Source organism: Centroberyx gerrardi, chromosome 20 (genome assembly GCF_048128805.1).
Source record: "Centroberyx gerrardi isolate f3 chromosome 20, fCenGer3.hap1.cur.20231027, whole genome shotgun sequence".
NCBI lineage: Eukaryota > Metazoa > Chordata > Actinopteri > Beryciformes > Berycidae > Centroberyx > Centroberyx gerrardi.
Window position 1 is genome coordinate 18,795,660 of NC_136016.1, and position 17,485 is coordinate 18,813,144.

Below are 17,485 nucleotides of genomic sequence, written 5' to 3' on the forward strand. Positions count from 1 at the left end.
TGTGTCTAGATGAAAGATAACAGGAGCTTGATGTGAAATACGGGTCATATTCATTCACTCTACCTACAGCGGAAGCCATCTTATTTCCTTTTTTTTGTTTCAGCTACTTTCCACACACTTGCACTCAATTATGGAGGGATTTCAGCTAACATAATGCACCCACTGGCGGCCATATTGGAGTTCTTCAGCTCCTGAGTAACAGTGGCTGAGTACATAGCACGGTATTTCACCACTAATACATTAATTAACACAGATAATCATAATTGATTTTGTGTTTGGTTAATGTGAGCTTGTTAGCTGCCTAATCTGCTCAGCTAACCATCGCGGTTTTGTTGTAAATACATCAGATTTGAAGTTGTATCTAGCATTATAGTAGTGTCTAGTAGCTGCACATTAACATTGCTTTGTTAAATACCTGTTGGCTAGTTTAGCTAGCTAACAAAACGAGAAAAAACAACAACTGTATGTCTACGTTATAAATGTTCTCTTCTCAAGCTACAACTCCAGTGTTTTGAAGTAGAGGATATGGCTACAGTTACTGCAGTTACTGTGTCACAGTAACCTTACTTTGGAAACAAATTTATCAGACTATTCACTTAAATTACTTATAATGTTACTGAATGGATACATCCACATCACAACAATGTTTTCCAGGTACCTCTTTTTGTAGCCTGGATGCTATATATTTAGCCATTATTTGCACACAGCCCATTCTCCAATGGACCTGGCACAGTTGCTGGGAGATTTATAATGCAGAAATAGACTATAAAGTTTTGAATCTTAATCTAGTTTCCTTGCGGGTACAGAGATCATTGAAGGCAACATATTTGATCCTGAGGCAATGTGTAATTTCCTATCAAAGTGTGAACAAGGCACTGCACCTCTTCTCTTCTCACTCACTCTTGCTCTGGAAAAGGGAATCAGCTAAAACGCCTCAGATGTAAATGATTCTGCTGGTTTTGCTGTGTGCCGGGGGGCGTTGTGCTTGAGCCAGACCTCCAGGCTCACACAGCTCACTTATCGGACTTGTACAGCAGCTCGCTTATAATGTCTCAACTTTGCATTCCCCATTCAAATACCAAAGCAACCAACCGATCACATGCGAGCTCTGCACAGCGCTTACTTGAGCTGACCAAGTCCATCCTGGAGCAGTCTCTGGGCTCTGTGGTAACGGGACAGGAGTAGACAGCACCCGTTTCGTTGACGTTTTGTAGGGATAGGGCTTTCTCCTTGGGTGCTCCTGCTAGGAGTCTGCAGACACACACAGAGGGAGGGAGAGAGAGAGAGAGAGAGAGAGAGAAAGAGAGACAGAGAGAGAATATCAGATTATATCATATCCATCTCCTGTGGCTTTAGACAATACAACATAGAGGAGATAGTAGCAGCAACATAAGGGAAGAAGATAGATAATCCCACAGGTAATCCTGCTAGTCTAAACATTGCAAAAAAACCCAACAACAATCTCTCACTCTGTGTGCCACAAGGATACACACAAGGATACACACAAGGATACACTGGAATATGATATTTTGCTTCCATCTCAACTACATCTAACTTCAATATTTTAGCAGTAGGATTGACTGACCGAACAGAGCATGTGAATTATTAGGAATGACAGTGAGTTGTGTATTTAGTCCCTCCACACACACACACACACACACACACACACACACAGAGGGAGAGAGAGAGAGAGAGAGAGACAAAGGGTATATATGCCTCAGACTGAGGAAAAGCAGTCACATGACCTGTGAACTAAAAGTGCAAAGAGTGGGGGAGTCAGAGCATGACCCGTGACAAGTCTGGGCACCACACACACACACACACACACACAGCCACACACACACACACACACACCAGCCGCTTGGTGATGAACCCTGTCTTTTAGTCCACTCACGCCCACACCCCCTACATCAGCACCTTTTAACACAGCAGAGAACTTTGAAGTAGAAGGATTACTCCCTCTACAAGGCTCTGTGGTGGAACACGGCATTTACTGTCAGCACAAGATTTATTAGCCACACTTTCTAGGCGGAAGGTGCAGACAATCTTGTTTGCAGTGTGTGTGATACATGGCTTGCTGTGTTAGCCAACATGCTAGGCTACAAAAAAAATCGAATAGTGTAGTCAATATACGAAACATAAAAGTTCTGCTGCAACACTAAAGACAAATTCAAACATGTCAGTCTTTCCAACCAAACTTTCTGAAGAAATTCATACTTTGCACAATGCTGACACATTACTGGAAGCAGAAATGTTAAGTGGAAAATGGTGAGTCAGGCTGTTCTTTGCAGCTTGAGGGCATAATTCCCTGCAACCAGGTGGCGAGAGGACAAATCAGCCCATAGGGCATCTTACCTCCTTTAGACACACTGATAAGTAAGAATAAATACAGATAATAGGCGTAGCCATGGAAAAGGAAATAACCCCTTACCGGAAGGTCAGTGTGCCTTCAAATCAAAATGCCTCTCGTGACTCAACTGCTGTTCTGAGTTGAGGATAGATCAAGGTTTTCTAGAAGGTAAAACATGAAAGAAGGGCGAGACGAGCTCAGTTAATTCATATTTGTTGATGAAGACCGAGAAATGACTCACAGATTAAACGCAACATTGCCCTTGGTGAGCCATGCCTGCTCACCACATAACAAACCGGTTACCTGGTGGTTATTCATTCTATAAAGAGACAGAGGAGACTGTGTACCAGGCTCTACCGCTCCAGCGCAGGCTTTTGTGTTTATACACACCCGTACACATAGCTAAGTGATAAATGCCCCTATACTCACTTACTAATACTCACATGAGCATGTTAGTGAGAGGCCAGACCAAAACCATTTGGTGTTTGCTGTGTCGTAACGTATAAACCTGAACATGAACAGACTCAGAAGTCTCTTGTCTGCTCTTTTCATTGGAATTTAGTCATGTCATGAGTTGGCCCTAACTGCTAATCTTACATCAAATTACCCCATTACCGATTTCAAACGTAACCATTAGGGAGATGAAAACATTTCTGACCCAAGATCAGGGGCTGTGGGAGAGATTTTACAATTTTCTAGTCTCTTTATTTCAACCCCAAATGTTGAAGAGTAACTTGGGCCAGAGTGAAATAAGCGGCCATACTGCCTCTATTGCCTGCTGAGAGATATTACTGCCCCAAGCAATACACCATGGAATATTTTTCCTCTGAAGCATAAAACACAGACATACTCCAGCCATGTCTGTTGGGGAGAGGGACAATTACCCCCTCTTTCTGCTGCCAGTTGGGCATTATCAGCCATGAATCAATTAGCTTGCCAGAGTGATGACAACCAGGAAGAGCCAAGATGGCCTCTCAGGGCCAGTAGTTTCCAGTGGATGGGGGAGGAAAAGACCTTGGCTCAGGTATTCATTCAGCAATGCAGACAGCATCTGAGTCGTAGTGGGACTGACAGATATGTGGGGAACCAGGGGCATGTGTGTGTGGAGGCCCATTCTGTGATCAGATGTCAGCCTGTGTGTGTGTACGTGTGTGTGTGTGTGTGTGTGTGTGTGTGTGTGTGTGTGTGTGCTAGAGAAAGTGTCTAAATGAGCTCATGGGCAACTATGTCTCCTGCATACAGCACTGTAGCACGACTTGTCTGCCACCTCCATAGTCATTAAATCAGAAGTCATGACCACCCAAAGTATTACTCAACTGTAACCTGCACCAAGTGTCTCAAAACAAAGGCTTACAAGGTTAGCCATTCCTGTGGGAAAACAAGGCACATTACACATTAGCATGGGAGATTATCCAGTGAGCGAGAGAGAAGGGGGGGCAGGGGGGGCTAGGGGAAGGAGAACGAGCGAAACAGTTATAAAACACTTAGAAACAGGCAAAGAGACCGGTTGGCCTGAACTTTGCTCACAGTGAGAAAGTAAACAAAACGGAACACAAAAAAATCCCAAGATTCATTATCGCTGAGCAAAGCCATGAAGAATTGGGGCACAGAGTACAGCGCTAATCTCAGGCGCTGAAGGGAAGCCTGGTAGCCTTGGCTGGCCGATTGTTTCGAGCCGTTTAGCCCGACCTGATCCATAAACATACCGACTAAAATGTTCTTCCTCGCCGGCCTCCTCCTCTGCAGCGGAGCCACGTGCGTCACCTGTGTTTGTTGTGGCAATTCAACACGGCTGATTGATGTCATCGGGTTTTGACGCACAGTATAGACACTGTTTTGAAATTCTCATTGTGCAGTGATATTTTCAGCCACCATAAGGTCGGTTGACTCAACTGAGGATGACAACCATTGCCTAAAAATAAACTGATTCAATTATAATTCGGTAATAATCGATGGAAACAGGGCTCCTAACAAAACTATCCCTGTTTGCTATTGTAATGAACGGCAGATTCCACTCATCAAGCCTGTGAGACCCAGCCAGCTAAACCAAACAACAGTACAAGCCTCTGTCCTTCATAACGCCTCATATCCTCTCCTGTTCCAACTGCAACAATGTGTGCTCTCCTCCTATCTCCCTCCCTGCTCATCACCTCCTCATAAACAGGCTGTCGAAGGCTCAGGGAAGGAGGGGGGTGCCAACCGGCAGCTGCATTCCTACTGTGAGGACATGTTGAAATTCGCCCCTCTGCCCGGTGAGCAAGCCGAACGGCTGGCTAAACCAAACATTTGCTGTGGCTAACACACCCAGCCAAGGTGAGCGTGGCTGCATTCTTGAAATCTGCTGTGAGAAACTCTCAGATGAGGGGAGTTAGATGGATTATGTTCATACTGCTTAGTTTAAATAATAGCAGCCCACTTTATGAGTCATCTTAATGCCTCACAAATGCCCCCTAACTGAACCACGAAGAGAAAATGAGGAAGAGGAGCAGAAAAAGCGAGGGAGTGATAGAGGGGAGAGAAGTGGGAGGAATAACTAAGAGAGAAAAGAGAGGAGCTCCATATCACACAGCCAGACAAGGAGAGGAAAAAAGAGAAAGTGACACTGCAAGGTCTTGCTGTTTTGGTAAACAGTCGTCTGTCTATAAGACACCCAAGACAACACATGCAGTTCTCCAACAGCAAATTAAAATGAGGTCATCATCTCTCGTTCTCTCACCCCCACCTATCTTGACTCGGACAAGCATCAACAGAACCAGCAAAACCAACTTAATTAAAGATGACTACAGGCTTTTGGATGGCTACATTTTCTCTCTATCTGATAGGCTTTGTGAGACTAGCGGTGAGAGACGCTGTGCATGGCCAGTCAGTCATGTTTACAATAGATCACAGTGTAGCCTCATTTAGTGTGCATCCATCTTCATCTGGGCCCAGTCTAAACAGCAGTGTGATGAGACACATGATACAGGCCTATCAGAAACACACAGGTTTAAACCCGGCTGGCCGCTGCCTAAAATGCAAGATGAAAAGACAGAGAGAGAGAAAGACCAAGAGCAATCTGTGTATTTGTGTGTATGTTTGCATGTGTGTAGAGAAAGGGGACTTGTGTAAATGTGTAAGCACACTCAAGTATGTGCTGTTTTGTGAACCTTACACAAGTGATGGATCACCTGTCCAGATAAGGCTTGGGGCAACCTGTTCGTCACAGGGTGTGTCTGTTCCCCCAGGCCAAGGAAAACTATGTTCAGCCTCATGTTGGAGAGAGAGCCCAATGTTCATATCAGCAGGGATGGGAAGTGAAATTCGGTACTTTAGAGATACCGACCGAATTTTGCTGGTAGGCCTACCAATTACTACCAAAAGGCTTTGAAAGATTTTCGGTTCCAGTGACGTTAAACAATGAAAAACATAATGCGTCGACTTGTTTCTATGCTCTCAATTTGAAAAGACAGAATACCAACTGAAGGACTGTAAAATCTGCAGGGGTTAGCAAATATTTATATATTCAATTAAATAATAATAATTCAAATTAGTGGATAGATTAGCAAGTATTAAAATATTGAATAGAACAGAGTGAACCATTCCTTAAAAGGGAACGAGTGTGTTTGTGTCCAACAGACTGACTGTCTGAACCCTATGGGGAATCCTAGCATACCAATAAATAGGAAATAGTAACAGGAGAGAGCCAAAGGGGCGTATATGAGTATTATATATCAATTGAAAGGTCTCGGTGAGATCTTTTCAGTGCCAAAAGGACACAACTGAAATCATGACCCATAAGTTTTAATTAAACAAAAACTGAAAGCCGTAACAGTAAAAGTAGGGTTTTGTTTGCTGCCAAAAGGGCGTAACTGCACTTACGCCCTTTTGACACCAAGCAAAACCTCACTTTTGACACTGAACAAGCATTGTGGGTAGAGGATTCTAACTGAACTGAAAATGCATGCTGACGTAAGTAATGCTAGCATGGCAGCATGATCACATCATTTTTAGTATCCTTTTCATATCCTAATTCATATTCTAGGTCAATATTAATGTAAAAATGTTAATATGCCCATGAAATACTTAGGCCTATAGATTCAAAATGTTATTTTATAATGTTAGGAGTGTGAACTGGTCAAGATGAGCTCTGATAGTAAGACTGCTGGTAGCTGAAGTTATCCCTCAGTGTTATGAGGAGTTTTACAGGTCTTTGAATGTGTCCCAGGACACATTCAAAGACAAAAAGTATAGTATAATACAAAAATGTATTATACTAGCAAAAGAAAAAAAAGTAGTAGTTTAGAATCAAAAGTAGTTTCTTATGTCTATAGAGGTTTATTAAAAAGGTTTATTAAAAGTTTTTAACAGAAAAAATGTATCAATCAATTTGATATGTTCCATGTAGCCAATTTTAAAGGCCTTGGTGAAAGTTGCTGAGCATTACTTCAAGATAAAGATATTCATTCTGATCTTGTTTTATATTTCAGTGTTGATTGAAGTGTAATTGCTAGATTTGTATTAAAATGAATGTGTTTTACAATTGTTTACTTACATACGCCCATATTCTGCATGGCTGTATTGGGGCAATGTTTGTGCCAAAAAGGCGTATTTCACTCTTTTGCCATTTTAAAAAAAGTTAACAAATATAATTCAACTTAAACTGTAGCAGTATTGTTTTTATAGTAATGCTCAATCTGATAACACAAAAAGTTAAAATATTGTGCATAGTATGTGGTAACGGCAGCTGATCCAAGTTTGATCAAAATTTGTTTTGGCTCTCCTGTAAAATCTACTGTAACGCACTTACGCCCCTTTGGCTCCAAGCCCTCGATATAATCTTCCAGAATAATGTTTCAGCAGAAGAAGAAGTAACCAGAGAGAGTCAGGGCTTTGGTCTATGGTACAGTGACATCTTAATGATCTGTATAATCCGAAGTCTATTTGGTATGCATTTTGTGATGACTGATTAAGATAGGTTATGAGAGATTGCAATTGATCCTGGTAGAATTGTTAATCTGTTCTGTTCTTATTAAAGAGAGAAGCTGTTATTTCACATAGGTGTCTTGGCTCCTCCTTGCATGAGTATCTAGCTGCGGCAAAAAGTGGCAAAAGATCCCACCTAATTGTTTTCATATTTATTTATGCAAAACAGACGCAGTGGGTGTCATTCCTTGACTGTCTTGCATATTGTTATGTTTGAATTTATCCCCAAAATCATAAGGAAGCAGAGAACAATCTATTTCTTGGCGTCATTATTCCGAGTATGTAACCTTGATAGATTCCAGTGTTGTTTACCTTTTTCCATGAAATGCCCAGATCAGGAAGGGAGACTCTGTACTGTATTGAGAACACTACAGTCATCAGTAATGACCATGTTAGTAGACAGTAAACTCATTATAGTTGATTTTATTAGTCTGGAGCGAAGTCTTTCTCAATAATAACAGATATACATATGCACACACACAAACACACACGTACGAAACACACACTTGTTGTTACACTTATCTACTCACTTAATTAAAGTGACTTAAATTCATTTTATAACTCTAACACTAACTTAAACCCACTAAACACTACATGCATAACTTTTCCTCCAATATAATTCTAACCCTAACCCAACCTTCTTACCATTTCACACACACACACACATGCACAAACACACACAAACACAGACACACACACACTCACCTATACTGCGTCCTCATAGTATTTTTCAGGTATAAAGCAATTACGCTCTGGGCAACTCGTATTGATTCCAGGAAAACACTGCCACTTAGACCCGCTAAGCAAATAGATGGGGATAATATTGAATGGAGTGACTCAATTTGCAGATTGAATTAAGCATGAGGACAAGAGGAGACAAGGGCTGGAGTCTTTTTATGCTGTTGTAATGGTGTAATGACTTCGCTGAAAGAGGAGAGGACGGCTCATATGGTAGAGATGGCAGGGAGAGTCCAGTGTGGTTCTCTACTGCTGTTCTGACTGGAATGGGACATGGAGTCACGTGCGACATGTGTGTGTGTGTGTGTGTGTGTTTGTGTGTGTCTTTTTCTCTATCTGCTCTATACGCCCAGTGTGTTTTCATTCTTTTGCAACAGCACTGTGATTAATCCAATTCTTTGCATTTTCACAAAGGACGAGGTGGGCAGTGAGCACACACATCGCTATCAGACTATTCACTGCCAGCACACCTAGCTGCTAACACGTTCACTTTGTGTGTTTACGTGTGCATGGCTAACAGATGAGTCCTCGCTAGACAAACAGTGTGATGGGGGTCTGTGGTAGATCAACCTGCTTCTAGAGGAAAAGTGCAGTCACACAGACATGCTCACCACATTACTCACAGCACCTGTGCTACCCAGGACCGAGTTAATTATACACGGTTAGCTTCTAACAGGTCACATCCATATCAGAATGCAAAACTAGGGCTGGGCGATATTCACAAAATCAAATATCATAATATTCTAGACCGAATACCTTGATATCGATAATGTGATATTTTGGAGATGAGTGCTTTCATCAGATATTTACAAGGAAATTTTGAAAATTGGTAATGATCATTAGTAATCAGTTATAAGTAATGTGGATATGATGAGCAGGTAAAGCCAATCATTGTTCATTTTACTCAGCCAGAACAGGCTGATAAGTTCAAAATATTGTGTCACTTTACTGTAACGCAGCCTTTAAGAAGGAAGGTGTAACATTGAAGTTATTTCACAATATTACGATAACCAAAATCCCAGACGATATCTAGTCTCATATAACAATATCAATATTATACGATATATCACACAGCCCTATGCAAAACTGAGGCAATAAAACCTGCTATTTTGAATCAAATCCCTCTGTATCACTGTCAGATGCTGTAGATCATTAACAAGGCAAATAATGAATGGTGGTTAGTGCTGAACCATGGGCACACCTGCCGAACTATATGCAGACAGGTCAATTTTCACAAAAACACTAGAATCTACCTCATAGGATACAGTCAGAGCCACTACATTTCAAGCTCTTTTCTGTCAGTGCTGCAGAAGTGCGTTACACAGGCAGAGCACGCTGAACTAAAAACGTCTATTTTTCAGTTACATTTCTTCAAGCTCACTGACTGCCACTGAAGTTCAGAGCTGAGGGGGGAGAGAGCGTGCGAGCTTTTGTTTGCTTTGTCCTCTCACCTCTCCTGTCAATCTTCCGAGGCTGCTTTCACACTACAGGGCCGCTCAGGCGCCGGAGCTGTTCACAGCGGTGTCACAGATTTCCGATGGCCAAGCGCTTTCATTATGCATACAAATGGGGAATAGAGCAAATGTAATGCAGACATCACTGGGATGAATGGTGAGTGAGCCGCAAGGGGAAAACATTCAGTTCAAGAGGAAATGAAATGTAATGAATATATTACTCTGTATCAAAAAGAGGAAATGGCATGGAACAATCGAATAGTACTGAACATGAAGCATCAGTCAGCACCTGCGTTCTACACACACTCACACACACACACTCACTCATCTATCTACCAGGGGTTTCTCAGCTGGACAAACATCCTGTTTGAAGACCACCATCTGCCAATGGTGAAACAGTGACAAGAAAGCAAACTCATTTAGACCCTGACAAATTAAACATGACAGGTCACCCCATGCTAATAAACTAGCCTACGGTAAATCACTTTTCATTTGCAACGAAGGAAACCTTGTCTGACAAGGACAATGTTATTTTGGTTTATGTGTCTAGGTTGGTCCACTACAGGCCCACCCAGAGGTGCTGTTCCTGGATGAATGATGTCAGAGCGTTGCTGAGGCTCCCCCGCCGCTGCAGATGCATGCGGCGCAGCACAGACCTGCCATGCGTGATTAGCACACGCACACAAACACGCTATCCACCAGTCTGACAGGGGGAAATACACACAAACACATGCGTACGAACACATCTATGCATGCACCCCCTCCCTCCCACACACACATGAACACACACACACACACACACACTCACAGCTGGGTGACCCAAGTCCAGTGGCTCCACACTGAGCAGACCAGGCCGATGCACTTCCATCCCACACACTTCACCCATGCAGCCATAAAGTAGTGGAATTTACAACAGACCTGCCCTGACATTATCCCAGCCCAGCCATCTTGACCCCTCTGTCGCTACATGTAGGTGTGTGTGTGTGTGTGTGTGTGTGTGGGAGGGGTGCAGGTGGACTAGCTCACAGGGGCTTTAATGGAGCTGACAGCAACAATGTTAGCAACATTAGCGTGTCTGGTTAGAGCCCTAATTTGCATTAAGAGCATTATTATTCAGCTTTTGGGGCAAACATAGAGCAGGTGTCTGTATGAAACCTCAGTATTTTCCTGTTGTGACTTGCACAGCTTCCCCTCTTAAGCCCACTGCTCAAAAAACTTCCTGTTCAGACCACTGAGGCAGACATTTTATCATTATTTTATGATCTGTTTTATTTTATTAATTTATTATGCAGTTTTGATTTGCAGAAGCACATCCACACAGCATATTTTCATTATTATGGACAGACTGCAAGCTGCCTCATAGATAGTCTTCCACAGTCACATACCAAGTGTAAACCAACACTTCAGTATCATATGCCCTTCAAGGATGAAAAATAGCATGAAGAGAGAAAGGTATTGAAGCATGTAGCTTTACTAGCTACAGGTAACCCACTTTAACCCTGAGGCCAACCAGGCTAGCTTCTCCATGCTGTTTCAATGCGTTTGTACAACCAGGGGACACAAAAGGATCTGTTACAGTTTTGTTGGGATGGAAACAGTCTTCACTGCAGGTATTTTCCAATGAAAGCCCCACCAGAGAGATTGTCCTGTGTGGAGGTTAGCAGGAGGCCTGGGGTCCCGCTGGGGTCCATTTCAATATGTTATTAGAACCCGTCATTCATTCTGGTGCTGCACAGGCTAGCATGTCATGCCATTACCAACTGATTGGATACAGGCTTAAATACCATAAAGATTATGGCCAATCACCATGGACAAACGAGGATTTACGCAAACTTTTGTGAGACCTTATAAAGTTGCATTGGCTTGGCTTAGACTCCAATAAAATATTATTAAAAAACAACATTTTAAAAAGACATAGTTTCATGACGAGCCATATCATTGTCAAAGCCACAACAATGTCCCATATATTTTTCTCCCTTGTTCACCTCCATTTTCTTTAGTTATTTATCTTTGTGTCTGTTTGCTATTTGATTTTTTTTTTTCCAGTTGTTTTTTTTATCTCATGGTTTTTATTGTCATTTCTATATTGCTATGAGTCATTTTATCTTTCTGTTTTCTTTTTCTGACACTGTTCTTTGCTGTTAAGCGTCACTGAGTTCCTTGAAAAATGCTATACAAATAAAATGTATTACTATTGTTAAAAATGTACTTACATAGGCCTATGACCAAGGAGGGCTGAGCAATGAGTATTACATAATATTTCGTGGAGCTTAGCAAACAAATATGTTCTACAAATATATCTATAAGCTATAGATTAGAGCTAGAGCTAGAGATAATACTTTACAGCATGCATAAGGAATGAAGCAAAGCTAAGCTAATGCAGTGAGAATAGTTAATTAATCAATTATTAATAATTGATATGGACTAGATCCAGCTGGCTACAGTACAGTGCGTTAGCACATAAGGACATTAACATTTTGTAATTCTTTCAGAAGCTATGAATGCAAATGAAGCATTGTTGCTGAAATGATTCTATAATGAAAGGAAGCTCGCAGTGCCTCCTTTTCACTGGGACTCATCAATGATAACTGTGTGCTGGTTGTCATGTTATACATGTGTGTGTGAGGGTCTAATGGACACCACAGGATTCTTATCACAAAGTGTTGTCATTGTAGCATGACACTAGTGCTCTGACGGGCCTACTTCACAGACAAAGACCACTACCATTTCTATGACAAGGAATGTTGGACCACAGCCAACTTCAACATACCCATCTTCCTCATTTACATTAGGCCATGCTGCAGCACTTCATATGACACATATTCCTTCACTCAGTTAATGTGCGGCATTAACTGACAGACTTCAGGCTTAGGTTGAAGTTTAATACTAGAAGAAAAGACTATTCAGAACGTTTCTACCACATATCATCCTCATCTGTTGCATTACATCAACTTGCAAGGCAGTGACGTGACTTGGGAATTAGATATTTGCCTGTGTCAAATAAAAGAGGCTTGGAGAAGGAGCAGCATATTGCTCTGTGCGTGTTCAAACAGAATATCAGGCTGCGTTTGTCTATAAACCCTGCGTCAACCGCTCTAATCTGCACCTCGCAGGAGAAAGGGGAAGGCCCCGTCAAATTAAATGGCTGACTTTCATTGCCTCGGGCCACGGCTGTCAGACAGAGATGAGCTGGAAAAGCAAGAAGCACCTCAGCTCTGATTAAATATTCCTGAGTTTGAGGAATGATAGCCATTGATTTGCCCTCTCGAGATCTCAGAGATTCTTATTGATAAAATGATGAAGTCTGTCTGCTGAAGAGTGTGAACAGAATGATTTTAAGCTTGGGTTTAATCTTGGAGGGGTGCATGTGCATGTGTGTGTGTGTGTGTTCCCCAATTGTCCCTAAACTCCTCATTTTCAGCCCTGTCCTGTCCCAACCTGCAACCTGGCAGGTCGCGAGTGTGCAGAGAAGGGTGAAACATTCCAGGCATACCGAGGGGTCAGGGGCCTGGAAGAGCCAATAGGTGGCCAGCTGACAGCCTGGTCCCTCCTCCCAGCTACAACAGGAGAACAAAAAAAAGCCCTCGCAGGAAAAAATCTATCGCAGACCTTAAATGGGTGATACGAAGAAAAGGGGGAGGAGAGGAGAGGCACGCCGTACAAATTGGCCTCAGGTAGATTCTGGATGAGCAAGGTGCAGCCCTTCCCCAACAAGAAGCAATGGCGATTTACGAATTGGTCGTATACCCCCCCTCCATTCCACATACATTTTTCACATTGCTTCAGCTGAGTCAAGATACACTTCTGGGATCATCAGACGAATTGGATAATAGCCTACATCTTAAGAGGTTAAGGGAAAAAAACGTCTTTATTGTGCTCATTTTATTGCAGAACTGGGAGTGGAAAGCCTCTGTCTCGAGTTCCTTTATACTAACCTCTGTCTGACTCACGCATGCACAAAGAATGCCCACTTTAAACACTGTACATGTCACGACTGGTTTATATCCCCACTTCTTGCATTTTTCAAATATCCACACTCTAGCTCCCTCCAATAATGGGGAAACACATGTAATGAACAGCTTTGTGGTTCGCCCTTGCTGTGGTGAAGGGAGACAGATCCGCGGCTGTATACCAGAAAACCCAGACAACACAGATAAAACAGACAGTACTGTAAAATCCCCCCCAGCTCAAACATGGGAGACACCATCAGCACATTCTCATGTGTCTTTAAAGAGTCACAGAGAACACACACTATATCTCATGGTGTGCTGGAAGACATTTTCAGTGAATCTTGGAGGCTCCGCTGACTACAAATAAGCTGAACAGGCTGTTAGAGAGGATAGTGTTGAAGAAGAGGGTCCTGTTGAAAACATTAACAAACTTTTAAAAGTACTTTGACCTCAAAACAAAACACATTTCATAAGAGTAGAGTAAAAGTGTAACCTATCATGTAACAATCTTTTCCCCCTTCTACTCAAAAAACAACAACCTCTGATTCTACAAAAACGTATTCCTATTGAAGGCTTAGCTGATGAAGACTGTGATATACAGTCGGTTTGACTACTGTTGACAAAATGCACTTATTGTAACTCGCTTTGGACAAAAGCATCTGCTATATGTCTTAATGTAATGTAATGTAAGAGTAGACAATAATCTTTCTCATCCAATGATATGAATAAGGCATTTCCCCCTTGGAAACTGACACAAGTGAGAGATTCTGGCTGCAGGTGCATTTAGGCTCCCACTCCCCTTAACAGTCACAGGCTACATTCACACTTGCAGCTTAACATGCTGAAATTCTTATTTTTGTCCTTCACATGTGACACAGATCTGATGTTTTCTAATCAACGCCGCAAAAAGCTACATGGAGTCGCATTTTTATAAATTACGATCTGGACTGCATGGATGTGTGGTACCAAATCGGATGCCGGGGCAACCTACTGTACATGTATTTTACATGTGACACGTATTTGAACGCTTACGTCATCCACCTGAGACAACTGCCATCATTTTGGTGCCACAGCAGCTTGGCTGACCCAGAGTTAGCATGGAGGACAATGAGACACAATAATGGAAAGAAAGCCAAATAGTTGACTTGATTGGTAGATTTCAGTCAAAACTGAAAACTGAAATGTGTTACGAAAGTGGATGTAACATCTTTTGTTATTGTTACTTTCTGATATTGCTGCCAGTTAATATATTGGACATGGGTTACATCCAGGAGCAGATATGAACAGTCATCCAAGAAACATCAGATATAAGCAGCAATTCAGAATTGAGCGTGAAGACCTGCGGTGTGAACGCAGCCATAGATTTGCCTAAACTCTTCAGCTTCCAGCAGAGCGATGAGTCCTTTCACAGCCTCCGTGTCCCTGGGCCTCCAGGCTCATTACCATGGCCATGTGGTCCCCTTCTTAGGTTGCAGCCTGTGGACGGTGACTCCATCCCTCTGGGGACGGGGCCAAGATGCCACATTGATCATGTGTCAGCTGGACATTGCTATCCATTCTACTAACTGGGGAAAACTCTGTAAGGCACATCAATCCGCCACTTAGCAGAGATAAGGCTGATAGGCTGTGTACTCAGAGACAAATGGGGGACTCATTGCTTCCCTGCTGACATCACACAGGAAGTGGGCCAGGGTTTGCAATGTTCTTTCCCGCCTTGCTCTTCAAAGCACGTTCGAGGACAATTTTCATGAAAGAGACAGATAAGAGCAAGTTATGAACAAACTGTGTGATCACGGATGCGGAAGGATGAGGGGGGCGCTGTAATTAGCCAAGGGAAATCCTACACTAAACAATGATACAGTTTGAGGATCTTTCATTAAGGAAGCTATGGAAGACAAGGAGGACTTGTGTCACGAGCATGCGTGTCCTTGAACATCATTCCTTTTGAAATGAAAGCATTTGTTCACTCTGCTTTCATGCAATCGCTGTTAACTCCACATGAGCATTTGTGTCTCGGTAATGACAACCTGCGTGTGTTACAGGCCAATGAACACCTTTATTGCGAAACACAAGCCCATTTCTGTCTCAGTTGAATGCAATAGCCTCGGGACATGTGGAAAGAAAGTGGAGTAGGCTACGTCAGAGCTTTCTGTGCATTCCACAATAGATCTATAAGAACACAGACGTCCAAAATGCCCAGAAAGGACAAACATTTAGGAACCCATTATCTTGTAGTAAGATTGGTCTGAAATTTGATATTTTTTTCAGAAATAGTGGTTAGTTCTCCTCATGCCGATAGCCCTAGAAGATACCTATTCTCTCTGTTTACGCCTTTAAGAGCCCGCACCACAGACGAGCTGCAAGCTGTAATACAGTTCACCTGGCCCACCTGTTTCACCCGCAGCAAAAGACAGTTCTCCTCACAGGCGTGGACCAAGAATCACTGCATGTCTTACTCAGCCATTTGTGCCTTTAGTTTTTTTTTTTTCTTGCACTTGTTGGCATTAAGCGGGGCAGGATAGCCTAGAGCAAAGGGTGGGAGATGATTGCTGCAGTGTGACGCCAGCAGTCACTGTAAGGCTTGGGTGAAGGTTTGGGACTGACATGCCAGCCAGAAGAAGCAACAAATAAAATGGAGATTTTGTGTGGGGAGCTGATATGGGAGCATCCATGTAGAAATGCATGCAAACGCCCTTTTTGTGTTATAATCTAAGAGGACAAATTATAGAAATGTTAGTACAGCAGTAGATGGCTGTTTGGCTCATTATGTGACTGCATTTCACACAGGGACTGAACAGCACCACACACTCCTTTTTTTAATAGCCCAGGGACACAGGTAACGACTTCCGCACATCTACATGAGATAGTAGAGCTATCAAATCTTATTTCATCAACTGCACAGACACACGCGAGGACACAGAGGACACTTAGAAAACCTTTTTGGGGTCTTTTCGAGATAATGGAAATTGGCTTTGGAGGCAAATCTGTTTCAAATGCTCCAATGCGTAGTAACAGGTGGTTGACTTTGGAGGAATTGTTTTATGCAAAGAAAAAAATAATTTTCTCATGCAAAGAAAAAACTTGAAAGCGTGTAACAAGCGTGTAAGGCGCTGTTTATACATGGGGGACAGGTGTTAAGGGCAATACAGGCTGCTGGCTAAATGCTTCATTTTTTTTGCGCAGTGAGCAGGTACAGGCGCTTATAAGCTGTTATGAGGTGGATACAGTTGGCTGTTTTTCGTTACACCTACTAGACTAAAGCAGGTGCGTAGCCTATTTGAATGCGGGCATTAAAACAAGAAACAAGTGCTGCAGATGCACCGCTGACAACTTACAGGTATTTCTTGGAGCCCTCCGTCTGTTTGTGCAGAGCCACCGAAAATCCAAAGAAGCTTCCTTTGGTTTTTCCTTCTTTGATCACAGGGAAACGCTCATCTATATTAAATCCACCGCAGGTTTGCGTCCCACACCAGACAGTCAAAACAACAAAGAGTGACAGACTTGGAGCCATGTTTGGGCTGTTTTGTCCCTCGCAGTGCAGTTGCCTCCCCGCAGATCCGCGATCAGCGTGGGACTGTCACGGCAGCGCGAGCTCCAACAGGTAGGCTGTGTTTCAAAATAAGCTCCCCATTGAAAACCGTGTTCCCCCTCTCGCGCTGTGAGCGTCACTGCCTAGGTATCGGTGTCTGCCTCCCTCTCCCTCTCCCCGCTCCCCTCCCCTCCCCTCCCCTCCCTTCCTTCCTCTCCCCTCCACACCCATCTGAACAAGTGTACTCACACACTGACTGGCACACCGCACTCAAACCTGTCGTTGCACCAGGCGAGGTCTTCCGGGGCGGGTGGGATGCATTAAGGCTAGATGAGACATTACTGTACCTTAGTAATGCAGTAAATGTGGTTAGCTGTGTGAAATCTCTGCCCCCCCCCCCCCCTCCATCTCTCTCTCTCTCTCTCTCTCTCTCTCTCTCTCTCTCTCTCTCTCTCTCTCTCTCTCTCTCTCTCACACACACACACACACACACACACACACA

The 17,485-nt window shown here is 43.0% G+C and overlaps 1 protein-coding gene across 2 annotated transcripts in view; it reads right to left on the reverse strand.

The window, feature by feature from the left end:
- itga3b (integrin, alpha 3b) overlaps positions 1-17,101 on the reverse strand; it is a 34,915-nt gene extending 17,814 nt beyond the window's left edge. For both annotated transcript variants that reach the window (XR_011785568.2, XM_071926691.2), the window contains exons 1-2: positions 16,790-17,101; positions 1,124-1,251 (exon numbers count right to left, since the gene is read on the reverse strand). Coding sequence is in view for 1 of the 2 variants with exons in the window: in XM_071926691.2 (XP_071782792.2) it covers positions 1,124-1,251; positions 16,790-16,965 (304 nt within the window). In the remaining variant the exon portion in view is untranslated. The remainder of the gene's footprint in view (positions 1-1,123; positions 1,252-16,789) is intronic.
- Positions 17,102-17,485: the final 384 nt, after the last annotated feature.